This window comes from Notothenia rossii (assembly GCF_949606895.1).
Source record: "Notothenia rossii genome assembly, chromosome: 3".
NCBI classification, from domain to species: domain Eukaryota; kingdom Metazoa; phylum Chordata; class Actinopteri; order Perciformes; family Nototheniidae; genus Notothenia; species Notothenia rossii.
The window spans coordinates 86,464,165-86,487,391 of NC_136901.1; the positions used below are offsets into that span (position 1 = coordinate 86,464,165).

General features: G+C 38.2%; 1 protein-coding gene across 6 annotated transcripts in view; it reads left to right on the forward strand.

Annotated features, from left to right (window-relative positions):
- Positions 1-23,227, forward strand: part of gria2b (glutamate receptor, ionotropic, AMPA 2b) — a 53,346-nt gene that overhangs the window by 25,235 nt on the left and 4,884 nt on the right. For 4 of the 6 annotated variants that reach the window (XR_013806864.1, XR_013806865.1, XM_079673109.1 and 1 more), the window contains exons 4-14: positions 11,609-11,805; positions 14,815-14,868; positions 14,979-15,137; positions 16,674-16,841; positions 18,050-18,154; positions 18,329-18,436; positions 18,864-19,070; positions 19,149-19,516; positions 20,969-21,167; positions 21,479-21,726; positions 22,990-23,104. Coding sequence is in view for 4 of the 6 variants with exons in the window: in XM_079673109.1 (XP_079529235.1) it covers positions 11,609-11,805; positions 14,815-14,868; positions 14,979-15,137; positions 16,674-16,841; positions 18,050-18,154; positions 18,329-18,436; positions 18,864-19,070; positions 19,149-19,516; positions 20,969-21,167; positions 21,479-21,726; positions 22,990-23,104 (1,928 nt within the window). In the remaining 2 variants the exon portion in view is untranslated. The remainder of the gene's footprint in view (positions 1-11,608; positions 11,806-14,814; positions 14,869-14,978; positions 15,138-16,673; positions 16,842-18,049; positions 18,155-18,328; positions 18,437-18,863; positions 19,071-19,148; positions 19,517-20,968; positions 21,168-21,478; positions 21,727-22,989; positions 23,105-23,227) is intronic. The other 2 variants (XM_079673108.1, XM_079673106.1) reach the window with 1 other exon arrangement.

A 23,227-nucleotide genomic window follows, 5' to 3' on the forward strand; every position in this document is an offset into this window, starting at 1 on the left:
CCTGTGTTTAAAGAGTCTGTCTTACGTAATATCAAGGGGAGGTGAGAGAGTCAGACTCATCTTTGACGTACAGTAAAGGTGATGTGCCCTGCAGATGTGAAATTCCACCCTCGTGTCTACATTCAGGTGTGGTTTGTTCTCACTATTAGCACTACAAAGAATCCACATGGATGTGTTCCTACTGTATTACAGTGGTTGATTAAAGTAAATCTACCTTTCTATTTGCAATTTTGAAGAGATGTTGTGTATGAGGTAGTTATACCTTTTCCCAAGAGCCATCATTGCTCTTAACACTTGAAAGTCATACCTCTTAATCATCCTGCATGTGAAGTAAATGTGACTCTGCACATATATACATATACATCACAATTATTATTATTATAAATACATACCTACTATTATTATTTACTACATTATAGATTTTATGTTTATACTACTGGAAATAATTACTGCACATTATTCCTTATTCCTAAGTATGTATGCTGCATGTATTTGTTGTCTTGTGATGTTTTTTTTGTTTTGATGGCACCCTTGAAAGGGAAAAGCATTTATTTATCTCATTGTACATGTATAATGACATTAAACGATTATATTCTATTCTATTCTAAATCAGCTGGATGGCTTCTGATTGAGAAAGCTTCAGCAAACAGTGTTTACGAAATCATTGCTTTCCTTGGATCCTTTAAAAAAAAATTAAGTACATAAACAGGCATCTCTGATTTGTTTTCACTCAACCACAACAAAACAACAAAAATAAAAATAACTTTAGATGTGGGAAGCAGTATATGAAATATTGGAAAAGTGATAAATAACAAATGAGATTTGTGATTGTGTTAACATGTTCCCGATTTAAATATTGAAAGGTGTTAATCACCGCTGTACAGATATTTTTTTTTAGATTTGGTTTCTTTTTCCTTGAGTGTTTTGCTCAGTGTTCAGCTCTGCAAGGCTTCACATTTACTCAGTAAACACTGAGTCACAGCTGGGAGTTACCCTTCTCTTGTGCTTTGGGCCTCAGGGTTAATGACGCTTTTGAGTGAGGAGACATATCCCTAACATGCACACACATACCCAGCTGGTTGCCTCGATCTCAAGAATCATCGTCTATCCATTTGCTAGTATCATTATTACACAAATTATTCATCATTCTTCACATTTAATTAAATAAAAATCATTAATTGGGCACTTTCAAAGTCTGTGCTTAGCCTCTGCACCAGGTATAGCCATAAGGGATAAGATCATGGACTGATTTTATGCAAGATGAAAAATGATTCACCCCTAAACTGTAATATCCAGACTTACTTCATATTCAAATCTTTCCCGTCTGCATTCTTTGATTTCTTTCATCAGTTATGTTTTCAACCCTGATACAAGTCTGGAGATTTTAATTTAGGAAACTTTTTTCTTTGCTGTCCGAATGGTTCTTCAGAGGCGTTATCTGCCTTAAGACTTGCGCATTTCTTTCCACTGTCATCTATTGTCTGCGTTTTCCACACTATGAAAAGTCGTGTTAAGACACTCACGGAAAAAGTTTAAAGAACACACTTTTGTCTCTTGTGGGTTATCTGTCTTTGCACCAGCTAATTGTGATTATGTGACTTGTACCCTCAGAGAAAAACTCATCCTCGTGCAGCACAGAGGAACCGTCCTTGAAAATGAAAAATAAATCTCTTCCATAGATAGAGTTTCATTCTATTTAAATACTGTAGCTGCATTGGAAGAACATCAATAAGGCCTCAATAATATCCAGTATCAGGAATAATATCATCAAGTCTTTATTTTTTCTCTTTGTTAAATGAAAATAATTTATGATTTTAATTTCAAGCACACTAAAAGAAGGAGTTTTAGTTCCAAAATAACTTACTTTGAAGATGTTGAATTCCTAAAAATGGCTTACCAGGACATTTATGTTATACATTGAGTGGCTTAAAGTAAAAGGAAGTGGAATCCCTACTTCCTGTTGAATACAGTGAAGTGTGGCTCAACAGGGATTTAGTGCATTTCTGCTCTGCTTTACCTTAAACCTCACATCCAATTGCATAAACTCTCCCACTGCACATTTTCCCCTCCATATTCTCTTGATCTTTCTACAGTGTCTCCTTCATGCCATACCCTCCCTCTCATCTCTTTCCACACGCTTTCCTCACAGAATCCATTGCTAATCTTCCCAGTGAGCCTCTCTGTGACTGACGGTTGAACAAAACATCTTCCCTCTCCCAAATCAGAGGACCGGTTCCAACCCGCTGTTTTAGGTTGTCCTCATGCTAATGCTAGCTCTGACCTGCTGTCCCTACTGTGTGGCACTAAATGGCCTGTTATGCATATTTCATCATTGCATGGCTTTCTAATTAGGTCACTGTGATCCACTCATTCCCATGGCAACTGCTATGTGGAGAAAGACAGAGAGAGAGAGAGAAACAGAGAGAGAGAGAGAGAGAGAGAGAGGGAGAGAGAGAGAGAGAGAGAGATTGTAAGTGACTGAGTGGGTCAAAGAGAGCCGGGAGACACGAGGCAGTGAGTTGCCACTGGTTATGATGAATTATATTAACACATTGAGACTAATAGATGTACCAACAACATTGTCAGATTTTGTCAGCAAGTCAGTTTAGATAATGACTATCTGTTTATACAGCGGGGAAAAAAAGTATTTAGTCAGCCACCAATTGTGCAAGTTCTCCCACTTAAAAAGATGAGAGAGGCCTGTAATTTTCATCCAAGGTATACCTCAACTATGAGAGACAAAATTAGAAAACAAATCCAGTAGATCACATTGTCTGATTTTTAAAGAATTTATTTGCAAATTATGGTGGAAAATAAGTATTTGGTCAATAACAAAGGTTCATCTCAATACTTTGTTATATACCCTTTGTTGGCAATGACAGAGGTCAAACGTTTTCTGTAAGTCTTCACAAGGTTTTCACACACTGTTGCTGGTATTTTGGCCCATTCCTCCATGCAGATCTCCTCTAGAGCAGTGATGTTTTGGGGCTGTCGCTGGGCAACACGGACTTTCAACTCCCTCCAAAGATTTTCTATGAGGTTGAGATCTGGAGATTGGCTGTGCCACTCCAGGACCTTGAAATGCTCCTTACGAAGCCTCTCCTTCGTTGCCCGGGCGGTGTGTTTGGGATCATTGTCATGCTGAAAGACCCAGCCACGTTTCATCTTCAATGCCCTTGCTGATGGAAAGAGGTTGTCACTCAAAATCTCACGAGACATGGCCCCATTCATTCTTTCCTTTACATGTATCAGTCGTCCTGGTCCCTTTGCAGAAAAACAGCCCCAAAGCATTGACTAGGTCCCTCCGTGTGGTTCTGGGATTTTTGCTCACCGTTCTTGTGATCATTTTGACCCCACGGGGTGAGATCTTGCGTGGAGTCCCAGATCGAGGGAGATTATCAGTGGTCTTGTATGTCTTCCATTTTCTAATAATTGCTCCCACAGTTGATTTCTTCACACCAAGCTGCTTACCTATTGCAGATTCAGTCTTCCCAGCCTGGTGCAGGTCTACAATTTTGTTTCTGGTGTCCTTTGACAGCTCTTTGGTCTTGGCCACAGTGGAGTTTGGAGTGTGACTGTTTGAGGTTGTGGACAGGTGTCTTTTATACTGATAACGAGTTCAAACAGGTGCCATTAATACAGTTAACAAGTGGAGGACAGAGGAGGCTCTTAAAGAAGAAGTTACAGGTCTGTGAGAGCCAGAAATCTTGTCTGTTTGTAGGTGACCAAATACTTATTTTACCGAGGAATTTACCAATTAATTCATTAAAGATCCTACAATGTGATTTCCTGGATTCTTTCCCCCCATTCTGTCTCTCATAGTTGAAGTGTACTTAGGATGAAAATTACAGGCCTCATCTTTTTAAGTGGGAGAACTTGCACAATTGGTGGCTGACTAAATACTTTTTTGCCCCACTGTATGTTGGCGGAAAGGCACTCTGAGTGTTTTTGTATTCTGTTGGCTGAATGCAAACTATTTGAAACACATTCTCCGACTATATTTTTCACATTTTAGTACTGGACTAATAGGAAATGAACAAAGAAGAACATTATCATTATAGGTTTTTACAACCACCTTTCATCATCATTGCTATAAAAGAAGCCCATTATTCCTTGGAACTGTGTTCGATTCTGCATCTCAGAATTTACGTCCAGTGTCAATGTTTAATGGCAATGCAGGGGGTTGTGTGCCCTTTTATTATAGAGCATGGCTACTCACCTAGCTACAGTTAAAACATATTTAAAGCTAACTATAGCCTGGATCTTATACCTTAACCTTAGCTTAGATTATAGTTGTTCAATCCTTATTCCAGCTCTCATCTTAAACCTGCAATAATCAGTGTTATTTGTGTTAAACTCAGTGAAAGAGTAGTGTAGTTGTAACTCTTTGATATGAAAGTAAAGGTCATGGGTAGAACGGTAGGCTACGGCTTTTTCTGTGGCTATTGCCATTGCAATGTGGCTGTGGCTTTAGTCATTGCTGTGCCAGCTTAGTTTAGTTTCAACGTGTAACCTATATGACTATCCCAAGAAACACGGTACAGCAGGGGTGTCAAACTCAAGGCCCGGGGGCCAAATCCGGCCGTTGACTTCATTTTCTGTGGCACCACAAGAGCTTGCAAAGAATATGATTATGTTAATTATACGGTTACATGATGATTAACAGAAGTACGTTGCCAATAAACTACATGTCCCACAATGCATCTCAAATTTGACTTTTTTCTCAGAATTTGACTTTATTTCATCTAAATATGCCTTTTGTCTCAGAATGTGCCCTTTTCTCAGAATGTAACATTTGTTTCAAAATGTTTTTTTGTTGTTTTTTTTAAATCATTTTGTGACATTCTCACTGAAGAGACTTATAATTATTTGCCCTAGACTTCTGCTTTCAGACTTAGTTAATTATGAAGTTACCCTATCTGATAATAATCCAATGCAGTAATATAATACATTATTTTATATATATATTTATATATGTATTTTTTATATAGTCTTACAGTTACAACCGGCCCTTTGAGAGCAGCCATAATGCTGATGTGGCCCGCGATGAAATTGAGTTTGACACCCCTGCGGTACAGCCAGCATCTTGTCCTGCGTTTGCAGTCGATAGATTTGGTTATAACTATGCGCATAACTTGTGAATACATTAAAGCATTTAGTAGCTAAATGGCATTGGCAATGGTATTAGAGTTAGCGGACAGTAAATGAAAAGATTGAATAGGTTTATGGGACATTAATCAGGTGGTCAGAAATACAACTGCAGATAAAAGCTGATGGTACTCTATCTGTTTGATGAGTCAATAAGAAATTGCTTGCTAAAATGTAAAAAGCTAAAATATTTGACTGTTCATCACTGTTTTTGAATTGTTTAGTTGCCAAACATTGTCAAAAGAAACACTTCACCTTATCTGTTGTTTTACCAAGGTTTTGGATAGAAACATGTCATTAACTTGTCGTTGAGGTCATAAGAAGGATATCACATTTGTGGCCGTCTATGAGATGATGCATATTCTTCTCCTTCTTCCTAAGGAAACAATCACTTACCAACTGATTTAAGTAATGCCTTGATTGGCGTATTGCAGAGAGTGGAGATCCATACCTGGGAAAGCATCCTGCATGGAGCCTGAATGAGGAAACAATAGCTCGAAGCAAAGAGATTATACCTAACGTGAGGCTGCAATTGTTGGTATCAAACAGCTTTCCGTTATGCATTATTTATGAGCCATTTCTTGCCTCATTTAAATTGTTTTTCATCATATTATGCATATGATCATACAATCACATACACATGATGAATAAGCATGAAGTGAAGCTATTACGCGTCCACTGTGCGTTCACTCGCAGAGCAGAAATAATCTCTTCACTGGGAAAAGAGATGTTATGGTATTGCTGAATAACAAAATCGTACTGTGCACGCTGGTTCGTGTCTCCTTAGTCTTTCCTGACCTTTTAAATCCAGGGCAGCTTAATTGTATGCAAGGTCACGTAATATCGTAACTCTCCAGAGCATTGAAGGCTCTGTGCCAATTTAAATGGATAGCATAATCTTGGCTCCAAGCCAAGACATAACATATGTCTCATTCTAAAGGGAATTGATAAGGATAATAAGCATCACACAGCAGGCGTTCAACCGCAGAGGAAATCAGCGAAGCCAAGTCTCTGCTTGCGTTAGAGAAACAACAAATGTTTTTGGTTATACCAGTGTTCCTTTTAAAAATATATAGATAATAGGGTAGATGGATGTGAAGCAGATAGGGGAAAAAATGCTTAATCGAAAGTGTTGTATAAGCACTGTGCTTTAACACAGTCATAAAGAAACCTACAAAACTGTTTCTGGATACTAGACTGGGTTGGAGTTTCAGTCAACAGTCGACAGCAATGTATTAATAATAGTTTCACCTAATCCCAATTGATACTTCAATATGTTGATAAGGCTCTCTTGATATTGGCTTACAACATGGTCTTATTTGTATGATATGTGTGTCCTAGCTGGCTAACTAGCTACTAGTAAAATGACATTCATAATATACTGTACCAGCGTTGGAGTATGCGTAAGCCAAGAAAACATTTCTGGAAAACTGTGTGGTTATGGTGGCTAAGCTAACGATGGCTTGTGGTGGTCAGTGAATGCCTCCCAATTTGTTTTTGGCTGCAAGCTAAACAAAAATGCCTCATAATATCTCTTAGAAAGTTAAATACAGCAAATGTGAGTGTGGGTCGTTAGAGTTTTCCTAAGGAACATTTGATGGAGCTGGACTGAGTCATGGAATTTAATGTTAAGAACACTGTAGGACATCTAATCCATGTTTGCCAATGAGTAATAAATTGCTTTTTTAATGAGTTCTACAAAAGATAATATTATTTTTGAATCTTGACAGAAGGTCTCTCACCACAGTAAAATGTCTTCCTCTGTTAAAATCTTCATCTATTTGTTACCGTTAGCTTGGGGCTGTTTTTAGTCGTGGTTAGGTCCATTTCACCAGTGGGGTTTTACTGAAGAGGAAAAAGTGTTGTGTTGCTACGGTTACCTTGTGCTCTAATTCAAAATCCTGGTTAAACATTTAACAACGTTTTAAAATGTCAAGTCATCCAGTTTTAATGAAAACCTGCCAGGCTAACGGAAATTAACCTTTCTTTGACTATCGTATAAGTGAGACAAATTATAACTATCACCCAGAAAATAAGACATTTACAAACATATTTCTACTTACTGACCATTTATGGCGCATTTCCACTGCAGCGGGTAGCCCCGTTTAAGCGTCCTTAATCGCCCTCAAGCGGCCAGGCCAGTTTTTGGTGGCCTTTCCATATAGCGTAGCACCGGCTAGCGGGTACTTTTTCCCTCTTTTTCCGGCCCCATAAAATCGTGGTTCTATCAGGCCAGGGCCGCGTCTATCGTTATTCCAACCCAGTTTAGATTTAACCACGCCCACTTCCGCATTACGCAAGAACGTAGCTTTAGCGTCATAGACTTCATCTTCGGCAGTTATAGCGGTCGCGGTGTAAAGCAGGATATTGAATAGTTGTTGAATAGTTGTTTTTTGTCTTTCCAAAGGATTTGTTGACTGAAAGTAAACTATCCAGAGTCCTGAGATTGTATTACTGGTGTTTTATCATCTCAGCTAGTGTATGTGCAGAATATTGAATATAACCTTGACTATTACTGTGTAGCCTACTTCATTTATCTGACAGCATTATTTAATGATACTATTTTATATATATATATATATATATATATATATATATATATATATATATATACACACATTTATTCATTTATAAACATATATATATATATATATATATATATATATATATATATATATATATATATAAACACACACTTATATGTACTCACACATGTATTTATTCATTTATACACACAGATGTATTCATTCATTTATACACACACAGCATTATTTAATGATACTATCTTATATATATATACACACATTTATTCATTTATAAACATATATATATAAACACACACTTATATGTACTCACACGTGTATTTATTCATTTATACACACAGATGTATTCATTCATTTATACACACACACTCACATATATACACTTTATATTAATTAATTTGTACAAACACACATACATATATATATAAACAAAACAACACAATATAATAATTAATAATTATTATAATAATTAATAATAATAGTTGCAATAATAACATAATATGGTATGATCAATTCTACCCTTTTGTTTTTGCTCCCATATTTCAATTAAAAGATATTTTTCAAAATCAATATTGGTGGGGGCTCTTTTGCAAAGATAATCAATAACACCGCCTGACAGTTGTTGCAGATTATACAGCATACTTGTTACTTACACACATGTGCCATGATCGGAATGATCTCGTCTTGTACCTTTACTCAAGTACAAGATCTTATCACTTCTTACACCTCTGGAAAGCACTTTTATGTAAAGGAATACATTTTTATAAATGTCCCAACATTTCATTTTTACATGGCAAAACGTTAATATGTTATTAATGTTAAAATATACATTTATAACATATTATAAATGTCTATAAAATATTAAATAAACGTTAACATGTTACATGACAAACAAAAAAACGAAACATTATATATAGGCTATATACAGATGTTTGCTAATGTATCCCTCTTATATTCATCAGGAATTAATATTAAATGATGAATTAACATTACCTCAGCACTGCATAAGTGTGGTCGTCAGACATATTGACAAAGAAGCACTATTATATTGTATATTATGCAGCGTTTATAAGGACGGTATTTTGCTTGTCAGATTCAGATTTCGCGGGTGTGCCATGTCTATGACGCTATCGCGTAGAGCTACGTCGATCCTTGCGTAATGCGGAAGTGGGCGTGGTTAAATCTAAACTGGGTTGGAATAGCGATATACGCGCCAGGGCCAGGGCTGAACTAGTGACGTCAACACTCTCGACTGCTGATTGGTCAGAGAGAATCGTCACAAGATCGCGCGCGAGATCATCCCTAGCGTCGCATATATATCTAGAAGCAAGCTTGCAGCATTTTTATACACAGCATTTTTGTAAACGGAGGAGCTACAAAAATGGCAACGTCAAAGAAAAGCACACCGTGGTCGACCGAGGAGGTGACGACGTTCCTTCATCTTATTGGCCAAAAAAAAGCCGATCGCCCCGCCTACACTGCGTTGCTACCCCAGGTCCTAAACTGTAATGGAAATGCGCCACGGCCCTGGACGGCCAGCGAGGCAGCCCGAGGCCTGAGCGAGGACGCTTAGGGACGCTTAAACGGGGCTACCCCGCTGCAGTGGAAATGTGCCATTAGAGCCACATTATGCAGTGGCATAAAGACTTTCAAAGACATCTATAATGTAGGATTTTTATTTAACTTTAATGCGGAATCAACTTTTATGCTAACATTTTGCTTTTGTCCTTGCTTTTTCTTCCCTGTAAATCATTACAAGTTCTAAATATTATAATAAACAGACACATTTAGCCACAGCATAATGACCTTATTGTAATAATGATGTATAGTTCATTCAGATAAAACTGCAAGTCTCCATTTTCCTCCCCATCATCATAAAACCTGGCCGTGTCGCATGAAATTGATTACATCTGTAATTCACCTCGCTGTAGCAAGGCGGAATGAAACACTCCACCTTTTTTTATCCGAACCTCTGCCCACTGCAGAACAGGGATCAATATCAGCAGAGATTCAGCTGCGAAACTCGATAGGAGTTGATAGGAATGTGAGTTGAAATGGAGACTGTATTCTTTAAATGCCTTTAAAAGACTACGCTTCAGATTGATGGAGAGGCGTGACATGTAATTGAATTACTCACATAAGGGCAGCATGTGTCTGTTCTTGACTGTACTATATAATTCAATTTAATTTTTTTGGGGGTTTATTGGTTTTTGGGTGGAACAAATATATTCCTGTTAGCTATTCTGTTTCCAAAATGGTGAAATGGAGCTGTTTTAGCTTATTTGAAACTTTTGCACCAACACTTACAAAGGTTTGGCGCAAATGTTAAGTAAATGTACCTGCATGGATAAAAGCCTTAGCTAAGTGAAATGTCAACAATAACAGGTGAGCCCATACATTGATTTGTATGTAAAGATTATTAATTCCTAGAGAGAACAGGGGTAAGTTGTGCTCCTTCTAGACATTCTGTTGTGTCTCGGCAGATCTGTTAGTATTCTTTCTCTGTGAGTCTTTATTGTCAATTTCCGTGTCTGCCATTTCCTGTTTTACTTCGTCATTTCCCTTCTCATTTCAGGTAGTTCGACTCCTACCTTGCCTGTTTGCCCACTGACCTGATTATCTGCCCCGCCCTTATTGTTTGCTCCTGTGGAGTCCCTTGCTTTTGTATATATTCTGTGTGTTCCCTGTGCTTAGTACCAGATCGTTTTGAACCCTGTGAATGGCTTACCTTGTGAATGGCTTACCTTGATTAACACCTCAGTAAAAACCTTTTTATTGAATCATCTTTTGTCTGGAGTCGTGCATTTGGGTCCTATCAGTTTTGTGTGCCCCAGTCGTAACACATTCATATTTTCTTGGTGGGAAGCCATTGAGGGATGAGATATCGCCGACTTCCCTAAAGGCCAAGGGAAGGGGGGGCAAAGGGAATCGTCTCTGACTAAACTGAGGGGTTCCTTTTTAATTTTGGAAACAATTATGTTTACTCGCTTGTTCTAAAGCTTTCAGTCATAGCATACCATCCGCTTTATACAGTAGTTGTCAATGAAGTGCGCATTTTCAAACTTTCCGTTATTTTAGTATTTCTTTTAGTATTTCTCCTCCATGTCTGACTATATATTGAGCTTGAGATCTCATCCTTGACTTTGCCCACAGAAAACATTCTCAGAATAACAATACATTTTGGAAATACTGTTTGTATAAGGTTTGTATGAATCCATGGCAACTGCAAGAAAACTGAGAGAAATTGAAGGCTGTGTGACGGTGAACCTTGTGTACAGTTTGTTTTCTCACAAACTAAATTGTTTCAAAAGTTGAGAGGAAAAACTAAAAAAAAACTGTTTTCCAACCTATAACAGCAATTTCAAACTTTCGCTATTCATGCTGTCAAGTGTATTGTTGCAGCCACTTCCCTCCCACACGTTGGTCCGGTTCATTCCACAATACCTGTGACTCATCTAGGTGAGCGCTTTGGATCAAATGAGTCTCTCTAAAGCCTCCACAGGATTTGAATGAGCAGACAGTGAATGGTCTGTAATGAAAGTGTATTTTCATATTATTGTGCTTCCAGCTTTGGTGTTTTTGTTCTGTTGACTTCCCTGCTTTGTGTTCTTTAAATTCTGTATGTGGCTGTGAGTATGCTCACCAAAAATGAAATACAAACAAACAATATACTGTAGGAGAGCTGGTTTCAGGGAAATCAGGAATTCAATGCATAACTTGAAACACAAAGCATGATATCTTCTCCTCCCTATTCCCAACGTCTTTTTTTCCCAACATTTTTGTTTTTTTTCTCAACAAGATATATCTAAAAACTTGAATGTTCTCCAAAATGTTTCAGGACCAAAGAATAATAACGGAGAATCAGTCAGACAGAGAGTATGAATAATGTTTAAATCCTACTTCATTTCCACCCTCAGGACTTACGACGCTGCAGGTTGTTCTGGACACAGCGGCAGAGAGGAAGTGGCATGTGACAGCGATCAACGTGGGGAACCTGAAAGACGAGAGGAAGGATGAGGCCTACCGCTCTCTGTTCCAAGACTTGGAGAACAAAAAGGAGAGGAGGGTGATCCTGGACTGTGAACAGGACAAAGTCAAAGACATCATGGAGCAGGTAGTGTGTAGAGTCTTTTAACCCTTTAACTGCCGGACCAAGAAAAAAGCTATGGAAACACATTTTATTTTTTTTACTGACCACACAGTTTTGTTTTTATGAGCCTCTACCAAATGGTCGAGCTGGCCTGTTATGGTAAAAGTAATCATCATATACAGTACAGTATTTGTAAGCATCAAACTCAAATAAAACACAAACTCAAATACATTTGTTTCTTTTATTGAAAATTAGCAATATATACAACCAGATATATTCATAAAAGATAATAAATTATAATTGTAAAAAAAAAAAAATGGAAAAAAGTAATGTAAAGTGTTTTTCATGATAAAAAAAAAGACTTGCTCACCTTATTGTATTGGCCTAACAGGAAACCACTGGCCTAACAGCAAATGTCTATATCCTGTCTTGGCCTAACTTGCTCATCTGTGTGCAATTTTGGGCTGAATGCCATGCATGAAAGGTGCTATATAAATTATTATCACTCTTTCACTCTGAGACTCATAAGGCCGTACTAGATTTAGTAATATTACCATGAATCTAGCCATTTATTTACCATATTTTATTGGAAAACATCTCTGAAACTCTGAAAAAGTCATATTGCTAGCTTACCATAAAAGGCCAATTCGACCGATTGGTTGATCATATTTTCCAAAAAATAATTACACCCTTGTTAAAACTTTTTTTGTGCATCAAGTTATCTAATTATGTTCAGTCAGTGCCCTGCCACTAAAATATGTCAAAGATTATATGGTTACCTTACAAAAGTTGACCAAAAAGAGTGATTTCTTCAGCAGTGATTTTTAGCATTGCCAACTTTCTCAGTTGAAGCTAGCTGAAGGGCATTCTGTTTGAACCACAGTGACACCTAGAGGTTGTTCTGTGCATAACATGTCAACCAAAGTGTAGAGCTGGTTGAATCAGATGGAGTTCGACTTTTTTTTAAACAAGATATCAAGACGCGAAATGTGCTCTACTAAATGGTGGTGCTGGCAGTTAAAGGTATATACAAGGCAATATACTGTATGTAGGCAGTATACTTCAACAAAGAAGAAATCCGTAACATCTGCTAAAAACATTGAGGACCTACAGTACACTGTTATCTTGACATGATTTGGAAAGGTTTGCCACGCTGTAAGCACAGAGTTTCTGGTATTGGTGTATTGTCTTTCTTTGATCTGTCATTTGTGACTTTCAAGCGGGTTGGGTGAGCTGGGATTCAGGTAGACGACTGAGGGATGCTGCTGCCATGTTTTCAGTTGTTGGAACAAATAATGCACTTATGGGGGTGTACTGCTGTCAGCACTCAGACCTCTGTGGTTTGTTCACGTCCAGTTTTTCTTTTGTTATCTCTTCCATATCACAGCCTGTAATTTGAAAGCATCTCAAGGAAGCTAGAATCCAAGGAAGCAAGTTTCTTATATTTTCTTATGATTCTCTCTTTACTATAAACCATCAATGAGAGTTATGAATATATTGAACAATAAGAGAATAGTTTACATATCTGCTTATTAAATCATCAAGATCTTCCTATAGCTTGCCAATAATGGTTAAGACAACACTTTTCAGTATTTTGTTGTATCCATATTGTAGGTCCTTATACAACACTGCTATATTAGATATAAGAATGTTAGTGAGTGTGATATGGGTTTCACAACTTTTTTTGTATTTCCATATTGATTTTGTGATTTGCTATGTTCAATTACCAGACTAATTCTGGGCAACACCGTTAATGGTTTCATTAAATTAGACTATGTAACTAATACAGATTGAAATTGGCCAATGTGACTTAATTTAAATTCACAGGATGTTAGGAAACAGCAGGGAAGAGTCATAAAATCCCCAAAATGACTCATCGTTTACACAGCAATGTACCCACAGTTTGCTAACAGAAGCTATCATAAGCTGCTGGCCATGCCAGACAAGGAACACTTAATAAATCATAATTCAGTCAAGCCAAAAATGCAACCACAAACAATACACTTTTACTAACAACAGTCTACTACAGTCCAACTGAACTGAAAATGTAGCTTGCCTTTTAACAATTCAAGAACATAATTGCTACCTTCCTTTCTGTTTCACGATATTTAATTAGAAAACGGCCAAGAAGAAGGGCAAATATGAATATCTTATTGTGTGAGAATACAATTTGGAAGTGTAAATAACAATTACCGGCAGGGATTGCAGGCAATGCTAACAACCTCATTGTCCTTGAATTACTACTGTAGGACAAAAGTGATATTCAGCCCAAATGGGTTCATTTGATACGGCACTTAGAAAAACAACATTGTCACAAGGACCCAGCAGCCCAGCAGATGTAGAAAGGAACCATAACAATTATACTAATTGTTCATTTATGCGGTAAACAAAACTGCAATTAAAGGAAAAACAGATGCACATAAACAGGTTATATTTACTCCACCCTTTACCCAGGAGAGAGGCTTATCGATTAGCATTTAAAGCATGCCAACTTCTGTTTAAATGAATGCTGAATTAAATCAATGCCTGCAGCCTCACTGCCTGTTTATCTGGGAAAAACAGAATCCGTTCAGGTGGAAGTTTCTTGCTTCATGTCAAAGACATTTACGGGCGAGATAAACAACGTCATTATTCAAATTCTTCAAGCCGCGGCGGCCCTGACAAACGGAGGTGCCACTCAGGCAATAGGATTAGTTTCAGGTGTCTCATTTATGTGAGGTACTGAAACGGTACATAACTGAGATATTCATGTTATTTTCTGCTTTTATGCTCTCCAGATGAGGGTAATTTATTTGGAATTGGATCTCTCTGTCCAGCAGTATTTGACTATAAACAACTTAGTCTTTTCCTTTGTGATAAAGGTTAGGAATGTCCGCCATGTCTGGGTTGGAAGTAACAAATTATAATGTCGGAATATCATTTCAAATTTGTACAGTTTTGATAGGTATTTGTTTTGCCATCTTGTTTACCCGAGACTTGCCGTACTCTTCATCCTATTTGAGCTTATTTTGTATGTTTCTCATTACTCTGCAGATCATCACAATTGGCAGACATGTTAAAGGCTACCACTACATTATAGCCAATCTGGTAAGTTAACACATGTTCTACATTTGTCCAAGATTTTGGTACCACTTTAAATGTTTCTAAAATGCCTCAGATTGAGAGATTACATCTAGGTCTAATCTTTTTGTTATCAGGGTTTCATTGATGGGGACCTAACCAAAATCCAGTATGGCGGTGCCAACGTGTCGGGCTTTCAGATTGTTGACTTTGAGGATCCTTTGGTGTCCAAGTTTGACCAGAGATGGGAAGCCCTAGAAGAAAAGGAGTATCCTGGTGCTGACAGTAAAATAAAGGTAAGTTTAAACATTCACACACGTTGCTTTTTCTTTATTTGCGAGACAGGTTTGTTGGTGAAAGTGTCTTTGTAAGCACTTTAATGTGCCTCGGTTGCTCTAATGTAAGTAAACAATGCTGTCACTACAACCGATTTTATGACCACATTGCACTGTGTGTGCATTATTAAACACCTCTCTGAGTGAAGATTATTCTGCTCTGTAACCCAACGATACATACATTTTCCCATGAGTGCCATCATGTCTTATACAGATTATATTATTTAATATGCACGCAATGTCAATTAAATCTTATGATATTAAATCAAGATGTTTTTTTTGTTGCCTATACCAGCCATTCGATGTAACTAAGTATAATAGTATAATCTATTATCTAATCACTCTGTGTCTTCAAGAGACTGTAAACTACTCGCAATTTACATATCAGCCTCCGCCAAAAAACTTCCAGCACCTTCTGTCTGAACAATTGTCAAAGTTCAGGATCTTTTTTATTACCTCACAGCCAGGCTGCCGAAAGTGGTTCAAGTCTGGGTGAAAAATCACTCTGACATTTACAACGCTGAACAAACTATCGCAGCACAGACCAAAAATAGAATCAGAAAATTAAAAAGACTATCAAAATACTCTCTAATTAAGACTAGTTGCCTTAACACTGAGCAGGACGTGTGGCTTGTGAGTGTTCAATACTTATTTTCAACATTATCATTTGTTTTAAACATGAACATGAGGTTAGACCTTAGAGTTAAAGCCTCTTTTGTCATCTAATTATTCTGTTCATAAAACATTGTTGAGGCGAAGTTGTGTTCAAGATCCATAGTTTGACTTGAGGCAAATACCTGACATTATCTATGTTTGCCTCAAGTCATAAATCCATCTGCATTGGAGCAAATCATGTTATTGTAGCAAAATGTGACTCCACAGGTCTGCTCTTTTTCCAAGTGAATTTATTTAGTGTTTGGAAATAACTTCTTCATTTATTCTCTCAGCAGTGATGTTCTCTTTTATAGAGCAATCTTTGACCAGCTGTGCTGGTAAACCAAGAGCGTGCTGTGCCTGTGTGTGTGCAGTTTAATGACACCACATTCAGTGACTTCTTGGTGTTATTTAACTTTCTCACTGCTACTCCAAGAAAGACAAAGCGTAAACCTAAAGGATACGGGCGAAAACACCCTGGAGCTTTGTTATCGTCAAAAGACCAGAGCCAATAACACATTTAAGCCAAAGCAGTCAATCAGGAGTACATTTTGTGTTTTTGTTATGGACTTCTTTTATTTGTGAATGTTGAGCTTTGTGATTATTTATGGTAGATTCAAACTAACTAAAGTAAACAAAAAACAAAACATGTATCAGAATCAGAATGGCTGATTAATTGCTTTTAGGGTTCTTGACCAACAACTGAAATCAATCGCCAAGGATTAATCAATATCAGCATATGGCGAGAGTAAACATTATGGTTGAAGCAAGGGGTTAAGCTGACATATTCGTACCTCCCTGTCAACCCCAACCTCAATATCTGTTGTCTTTGTCCTGCTCTAGTACACATCAGCGTTGACCTACGACGCCGTGCAGGTGATGACGGAGGCCTTCCGCTACCTGCACAAGCAACGCATCGACTTCACCAGGAGGGCCAACACTGGGGACTGCCTGGCCAACCCCGCTGTCCCCTGGGCTCAGGGAGGGGAGATAGAGCGAGCACTAAAACAGGTAACACATCTTATACTCATCCTTTGATATGGAGAAGATCTCTCGTGAGAAATGCAGCAAATGTCCACACTGTTTTTACCATGTGGGAACATGCAGCGATACGGACAGCTGTTCTTCAGAAGAGAAACAGAGCTGAGCTTTGAATCAAGACAGATTAGCATCACTGAGAAATGGAGCCTTACAGCAAACACTATTTTTTCTATAGCTACAGGTTCTGTTGTTGGAATACTAATCAAATTGTTAAGAACAAAAGATAAGAACAATCGATATTAACAGAGAATCTAGACTTAAGGTAATCATATTCAGACAACGTACACCTATTCTGAAACAACATCATGGGTAAAACGTGCAGATACAAATAAAGAAAAAGTACGTGAAACACTTTTTATCAAGAGAAATGCTTATGATGTTACACCAAGAGTTTGGGTTTATCGTCCATGCTGAGACTGTTGTGATCGTTTGAGCATTGGTAAGGAATGTCGACGTAAGCTTTTCCAGAGATGATAAGCACTTTGCTTTGATGCCCTCGTCTTGTACACAGGAAGTCTGGATATGCATATTCAAGATGGGGAATAGTTGCTTGAAACCAGCCCATCGGGACAAGACAGGGAGCTAGTGGGTCGTGATCAAACATGTCAGATGATGAGCTTGTGTTTTATGCACACGTTTAATTAAAAAATGTTGTTTTTCACCCTAAAATACATACACTGTGTTTTGTTTCGAAGCAACACATAATAATGTTTACAGGATAACTCCACAGGATACCATTAAGCCTCTTTCTGGTCCTTTTCGCCGTGTCACTTTTGTTATTTAAGTTGGCTACCAAAAAGAAAAAGAGATGGAAATTAATTTCCAAGTTTCTCATCACAGGCTGCCGTCTCCTTTCAAATCTAAAGAGTGTCCTCATGTCTTTTCCTTTCTTTGAAGCGCGGCATGAAACCTCATTTCAATCAATGTAGGATCACAGCACTTACTTAGAACTGTAAAAAAAGAGGAGAATACCAGGACACCACTCTCGACTGTTCCTCATGGATAATAAGAGTCTTCTTCCAAGCTGAAATGTCTTCCCCCAGATTAGCTCAGATCCAACTACGTCTTTGAATGCAGTTTGATGAATAATACAACATACATCAAAAAGCTGTTTGCATGTGACAGAGCAGTCACTCTGCAGAGGCATTTTTCTAACAGTTTGATTTCATGTCTCTAAGGTGCGTGTGGAAGGCCTGACAGGAAACATCCAGTTTGATCAACATGGCAAGAGAGTCAACTACTCAGTGAACATAATGGAGTTAAAGACTAACGGACCTGTAAAGGTAAGCATCCATTCCACTACTCTAGAAATGAAGGGATTTACAAATGTTATTGGATACTTCCTTATCATATGGATGGTTTAAATATGAGGCTCAGATCATGTAAAATAGCACTTTTACAGTAGTACTCAATTACATACACGTGTTTCATGATATTTTTGGTTGTCTTCCCAACAGATTGGCTACTGGAATGAAGTTGACAAAATGGCCGTCACCAAATCTGATGTCTTTGCAAATGAATCGACAGGAATGGAAAACAAAACAGTGATTGTCACCACAATCTTGGTAAATATTCAAATATATGATTGCTTGTATAAACGGCTTTCACTGTCTTTCAGCGTCTCCCTTTCTGGTGTCGAGTAGCTTGGGATACAGCTCTTACTGTCGCACATTATTCAATGCCTTGGACAAAACAAAAGATACATTTAAATGTTATTTACATTCATTGAGAGTGAATTTGCCTAGCCAACATGATTTAGGTATTTTCAATCTCACATTTTCCATTATGGAGAGGTTTCTTCTGTTTAGTTGTAGCACATCGTTTCTGTATAAATCATGTTATCAGATTGACAACCAGTTTACCACCAGGCCAATTATTTACAAGCATGCTTTGTTTTAGATCCTTGCTTTCTTCTAGTCACAACGAACTGTCAGCCTGAAGTGAATCATTTATTATTTGTGCTGAGTAATGTTTTCTGTTTTCGTCTTTCAGGAAGCTCCATATGTAATGCTGAAAAAGAACTCTGAACAGTTTACTGACAATGAGCGCTACGAGGGTTACTGTGTAGATCTGGCTGCGGAGATAGCGAAGCACTGCGGCTTCAAATATCAACTGAAAATAGTGAGTGACGGGAAATACGGAGCCAGAGATGCGGAGACCAAAATCTGGAACGGGATGGTTGGAGAGCTGGTGTACGGGGTGAGTGGTCTTTAACAAAAGGTAACATGATCAACAAGACATGGCATCTCTTCTAAATATTCCGTTTTGGTTTTATAGAAAGCTGACATTGCAGTGGCTCCTCTGACCATCACTTTGGTACGAGAGGAAGTGATTGACTTCTCCAAACCCTTCATGTCTCTGGGAATCTCCATCATGATAAAAAAGCCTCAGAAATCCAAACCTGGTGTCTTTTCTTTCCTGGACCCGCTGGCCTACGAGATCTGGATGTGTATCGTGTTTGCCTACATAGGCGTAAGCGTGGTGCTGTTCCTTGTCAGCCGCTTCAGCCCGTACGAGTGGCACACTGAGGAGTATGAGGACGGGCAGATCCAGACCAATGAGTCGACGAATGAGTTTGGCATATTCAACAGCCTGTGGTTCTCCCTTGGAGCCTTCATGCGCCAAGGCTGTGACATCTCACCTAGGTAGGTCAGACAATTCAACAGCCAAAGTGTTTTTCTCAGTTTAATCAACCACACATAACTTGTGACTTGAATGTAAGTGTGCTTTATTGCATTTCGTACAGAGGTTATTGACAGCTGTGATTTTGCAAATGTGACTTAACACTTATGTTGTGTTCGGGTCTCCCGTGACCCGTTTCAAGTTAAAATGATATAATAACTACGCTCTAGTTTTTTTTATCGGAACAAGGCTTCATGATATCCTCCACAACAGCTATATAAACACTACAAAACTGATTTTAACAATTTTAGCCAAGTCTGAAGGTCTCTAAAAAAGTGTATAATTTGGTGTTCGGGTCTGGGGAGACCCAGCAGAATTGTTGTGGGTGACTCGGGGTCAAATTTGGCCCAATCAAGATTCATCTTTGACTTTAGACACCCCTCCCCCTTCATCCACTGTAACAATACTTTTTTTCAATATGCACCTGGTCTTACCTTTTGTCCAAAGCAACTGACAATACAACAGTAGAATAAACCATGAAGATAGCTTTCAATAAGACCAATTATAGTGCTACTGGATTGGCATCAAATAAGCCAAACTTTTCCATGAGCTAGCTGCAGAAATAAGTTGTTTTTTGTTTTGCTTTAAGCCGACCCCTAACATGTTGCAACTCACGGTTACTTTGCCACTTGAAATCAAACAAACGATCTAGTTTAGCTAAGAATTATTCCAAGCTGCCCAAGGGAGACTCACTTTTTATAAATTCCTGCCAGGAATCTTCCAAACTACATCAAAACATCTAGTTTTTCGGTAGTAAGGTAACAAGGTCCACAAGAAGGACTGTTCATATCTCAAAGTATGCCAGCCAGAGGCATTCCTGCTGTGCTATACTTTATTCAAAAGTGCTTAAAAGGGTGATAGACTCTGTGATTGCTCATGCTTTCATTTGATATGTTCTAGATACAAGTTATGTATGTCCTGCAGTGCTAAATAAGGGAGTTAAGTAAATGGTTCTCCTTCATTAATTTAGTGTCAGATACACTTTTGCATATAAAGATTTAATATATTGTGAGAGCAGGCACTTGTAAGTAATGTAAGAGTCTTGTTTTCCCCGGAGATGATTCAACATGTCTTCTACATCTCATCCCGGTGATGTGAGGAGTGTGAACATGCCTCCCGATCAGGAGACTGTGTTGTTTATTATTATTATATAATGCTAGGTTATTTCTCCAACTGAAGCAAGACCTTTCTACCTACAGTAGTAATTCAAAGGCTATCACTTGAATTGCTTATTAAAATCCATTAAGAAATCCTGTTAATAAAAATAAAACTTTAATGAAATCTCGTCCATCCACTCACTACAGTTGCAAAATCTTTCGTTGATAAGTAATAATATTTGAAATACTGGAACATGTAATTTACTATGGAATCATAACAAACACAAATCAACATATATTGATTTGTTTTTCCAATAGATCTCTGTCTGGGCGCATTGTTGGGGGCGTTTGGTGGTTCTTCACTTTAATCATCATCTCCTCCTACACCGCCAACCTGGCTGCTTTCCTGACTGTCGAGAGGATGGTCTCGCCCATTGAAAGCGCAGAGGATCTTGCCAAACAGAGTGAGATAGCCTATGGGACTCTGGACTCTGGCTCTACCAAAGAGTTTTTTAGGGTAAGAGATACTCTCTTATTCTATTACTGTAGAAACAAGGCTTTAGGTTTAAGACTTCAAACTTTAACACAGCATACTTTACTTCTTGCATGTTCTTTTGCTGGAAATGAAATCTTAGGGGTATCATGAATTTCCTGTACGCAGTAAGGTTTACCCCGAAATATATAGTCAATTGATGCCTTACTCAACCTAAAGTAACATCAGCATACCATTCAATTTTGTTTGGAGCAAATCCTAATGTGTCTAAAAGCTGATATAACTTGACTTTATTAAGAAAAGGTGTCTTTTCCTTTTTCTTTTTTTCAAAACAGCGCTCAAAAATTGCCCTCTTTGACAAAATGTGGACATACATGCGCAGTGCGGAGCCCTCTGTGTTTGTGAAAACCACAGCCGAGGGGGTCGTGAGAGTCCGCAAGTCCAAAGGGAAGTACGCCTACCTGCTGGAGTCCACCATGAACGAGTACATCGAGCAGCGGAAACCCTGCGACACCATGAAGGTTGGAGGGAACCTCGACTCCAAAGGATACGGGATCGCTACGCCGAAAGGATCCTCATTAAGGTGGGTGGAATAGTATAACAATGTGTCCAATGTTGTTATAGTATCCCACCTACCCTGATGTAGCTTTGCTTATTTGTCTCTGGTTTGTATAAGGAGATGAGGTAAAGCCAATTCCCCTTCAAATTCTTTAAAACCCATTGCAATTTATTGTAAGTCGATAAATTGCAAAAAAATGTTTAGTCATTTTTTTTGATATTTGATTATTGACAAATTTGCTGCAATATTTTCCCAAATTCTTACTATTAACAAATGACCGAGTATATTGAGACTCATTCCTCTAATCCAGGCTGGTTTTCAGCTGGGTTTTTGAGATTATTTTATTACTCCTATATACTCTTATTAATCTGGATTTGAACCTTTTCTAATGCTCCCATCATCTAAATTTAGATTGCTCTCCTATAGTCTTTATGTTTAGTACTGTCCTAGCTTGTCTTTTTATATGTTTCTATATGCTTAACAATTTGCCTTACTGTTCTGCTCTTTCTCTCATTTGAATAATGTTGAATTGTTGCATAGTTATATGATAAGATATTTTAGGAATGTATAGATAAATGTCTATTTTCTTACTGTGTGATTTGCTAAACCCTTGCAGTACACTCATTTTATTTAATGACATAATGACTTTTTCCTTTGTGGAAAACAATTGGACGAAACTCAAAATATATACCGCCTTTTATTTGTGGCACTGCTTGGGTTTCAATATGTATTAAGTATGCATTGTTGAATTCTGATTATTGAAGCCATTTAGATATCTATTCTAGCTTTTTTCTCAGTGTGCCCCTCAATTGGATCAGCTGCACCAAAAACTCCCTCACCAAACTATTATTTAATGGGTAGTTGGGTTAGATGGTAATGTATTTGGGAAATGTTGCATGTTTCTGACATATTTCCATGAGGTCTAACCATGTTTCCCCCATTACTGCTGTTTTGCTGTCTCTCTTTTAGTGGAGTCACTTGCCAGACACTGTTATATGTATGTTGTGGATGTGAGTACGTTGCTGTAGCCACTAGTCCCCCTAGTCTTAGCACTCTGTCCTCTCTGTTGTGTTACAGCTATGCTCTGCCACCTTTGACAAACATTCATGTTACACTTGATCTTGATTATAGGATAGCTATTTTTTTATAGAACTACCCAAATACTATGAGAGGGGAGGGGGGATAATATACATAAATCTACAATTTTATCTCTAAAATGAGGGAGTGATAGACAGACGATTGATAAGTGGCTCACCCTGTCTTACAAGTATGTTTTATCGTTTCAAGAAATGCGGTTAACCTCGCAGTACTAAAACTGAATGAGCAAGGCCTGTTGGACAAATTGAAAAACAAATGGTGGTACGACAAAGGAGAGTGCGGCAGCGGGGGAGGTGATTCCAAGGTCAGCCCCAGTGAGCAAAGTGATGGGTAACTCATTGCAACTCCCAAAAGTAAGCAGCAAACCAGCACAGATCCCGATCCACACTGACAGCAGGCCAGTCACCTGCTGACTCAGCGCCACAGA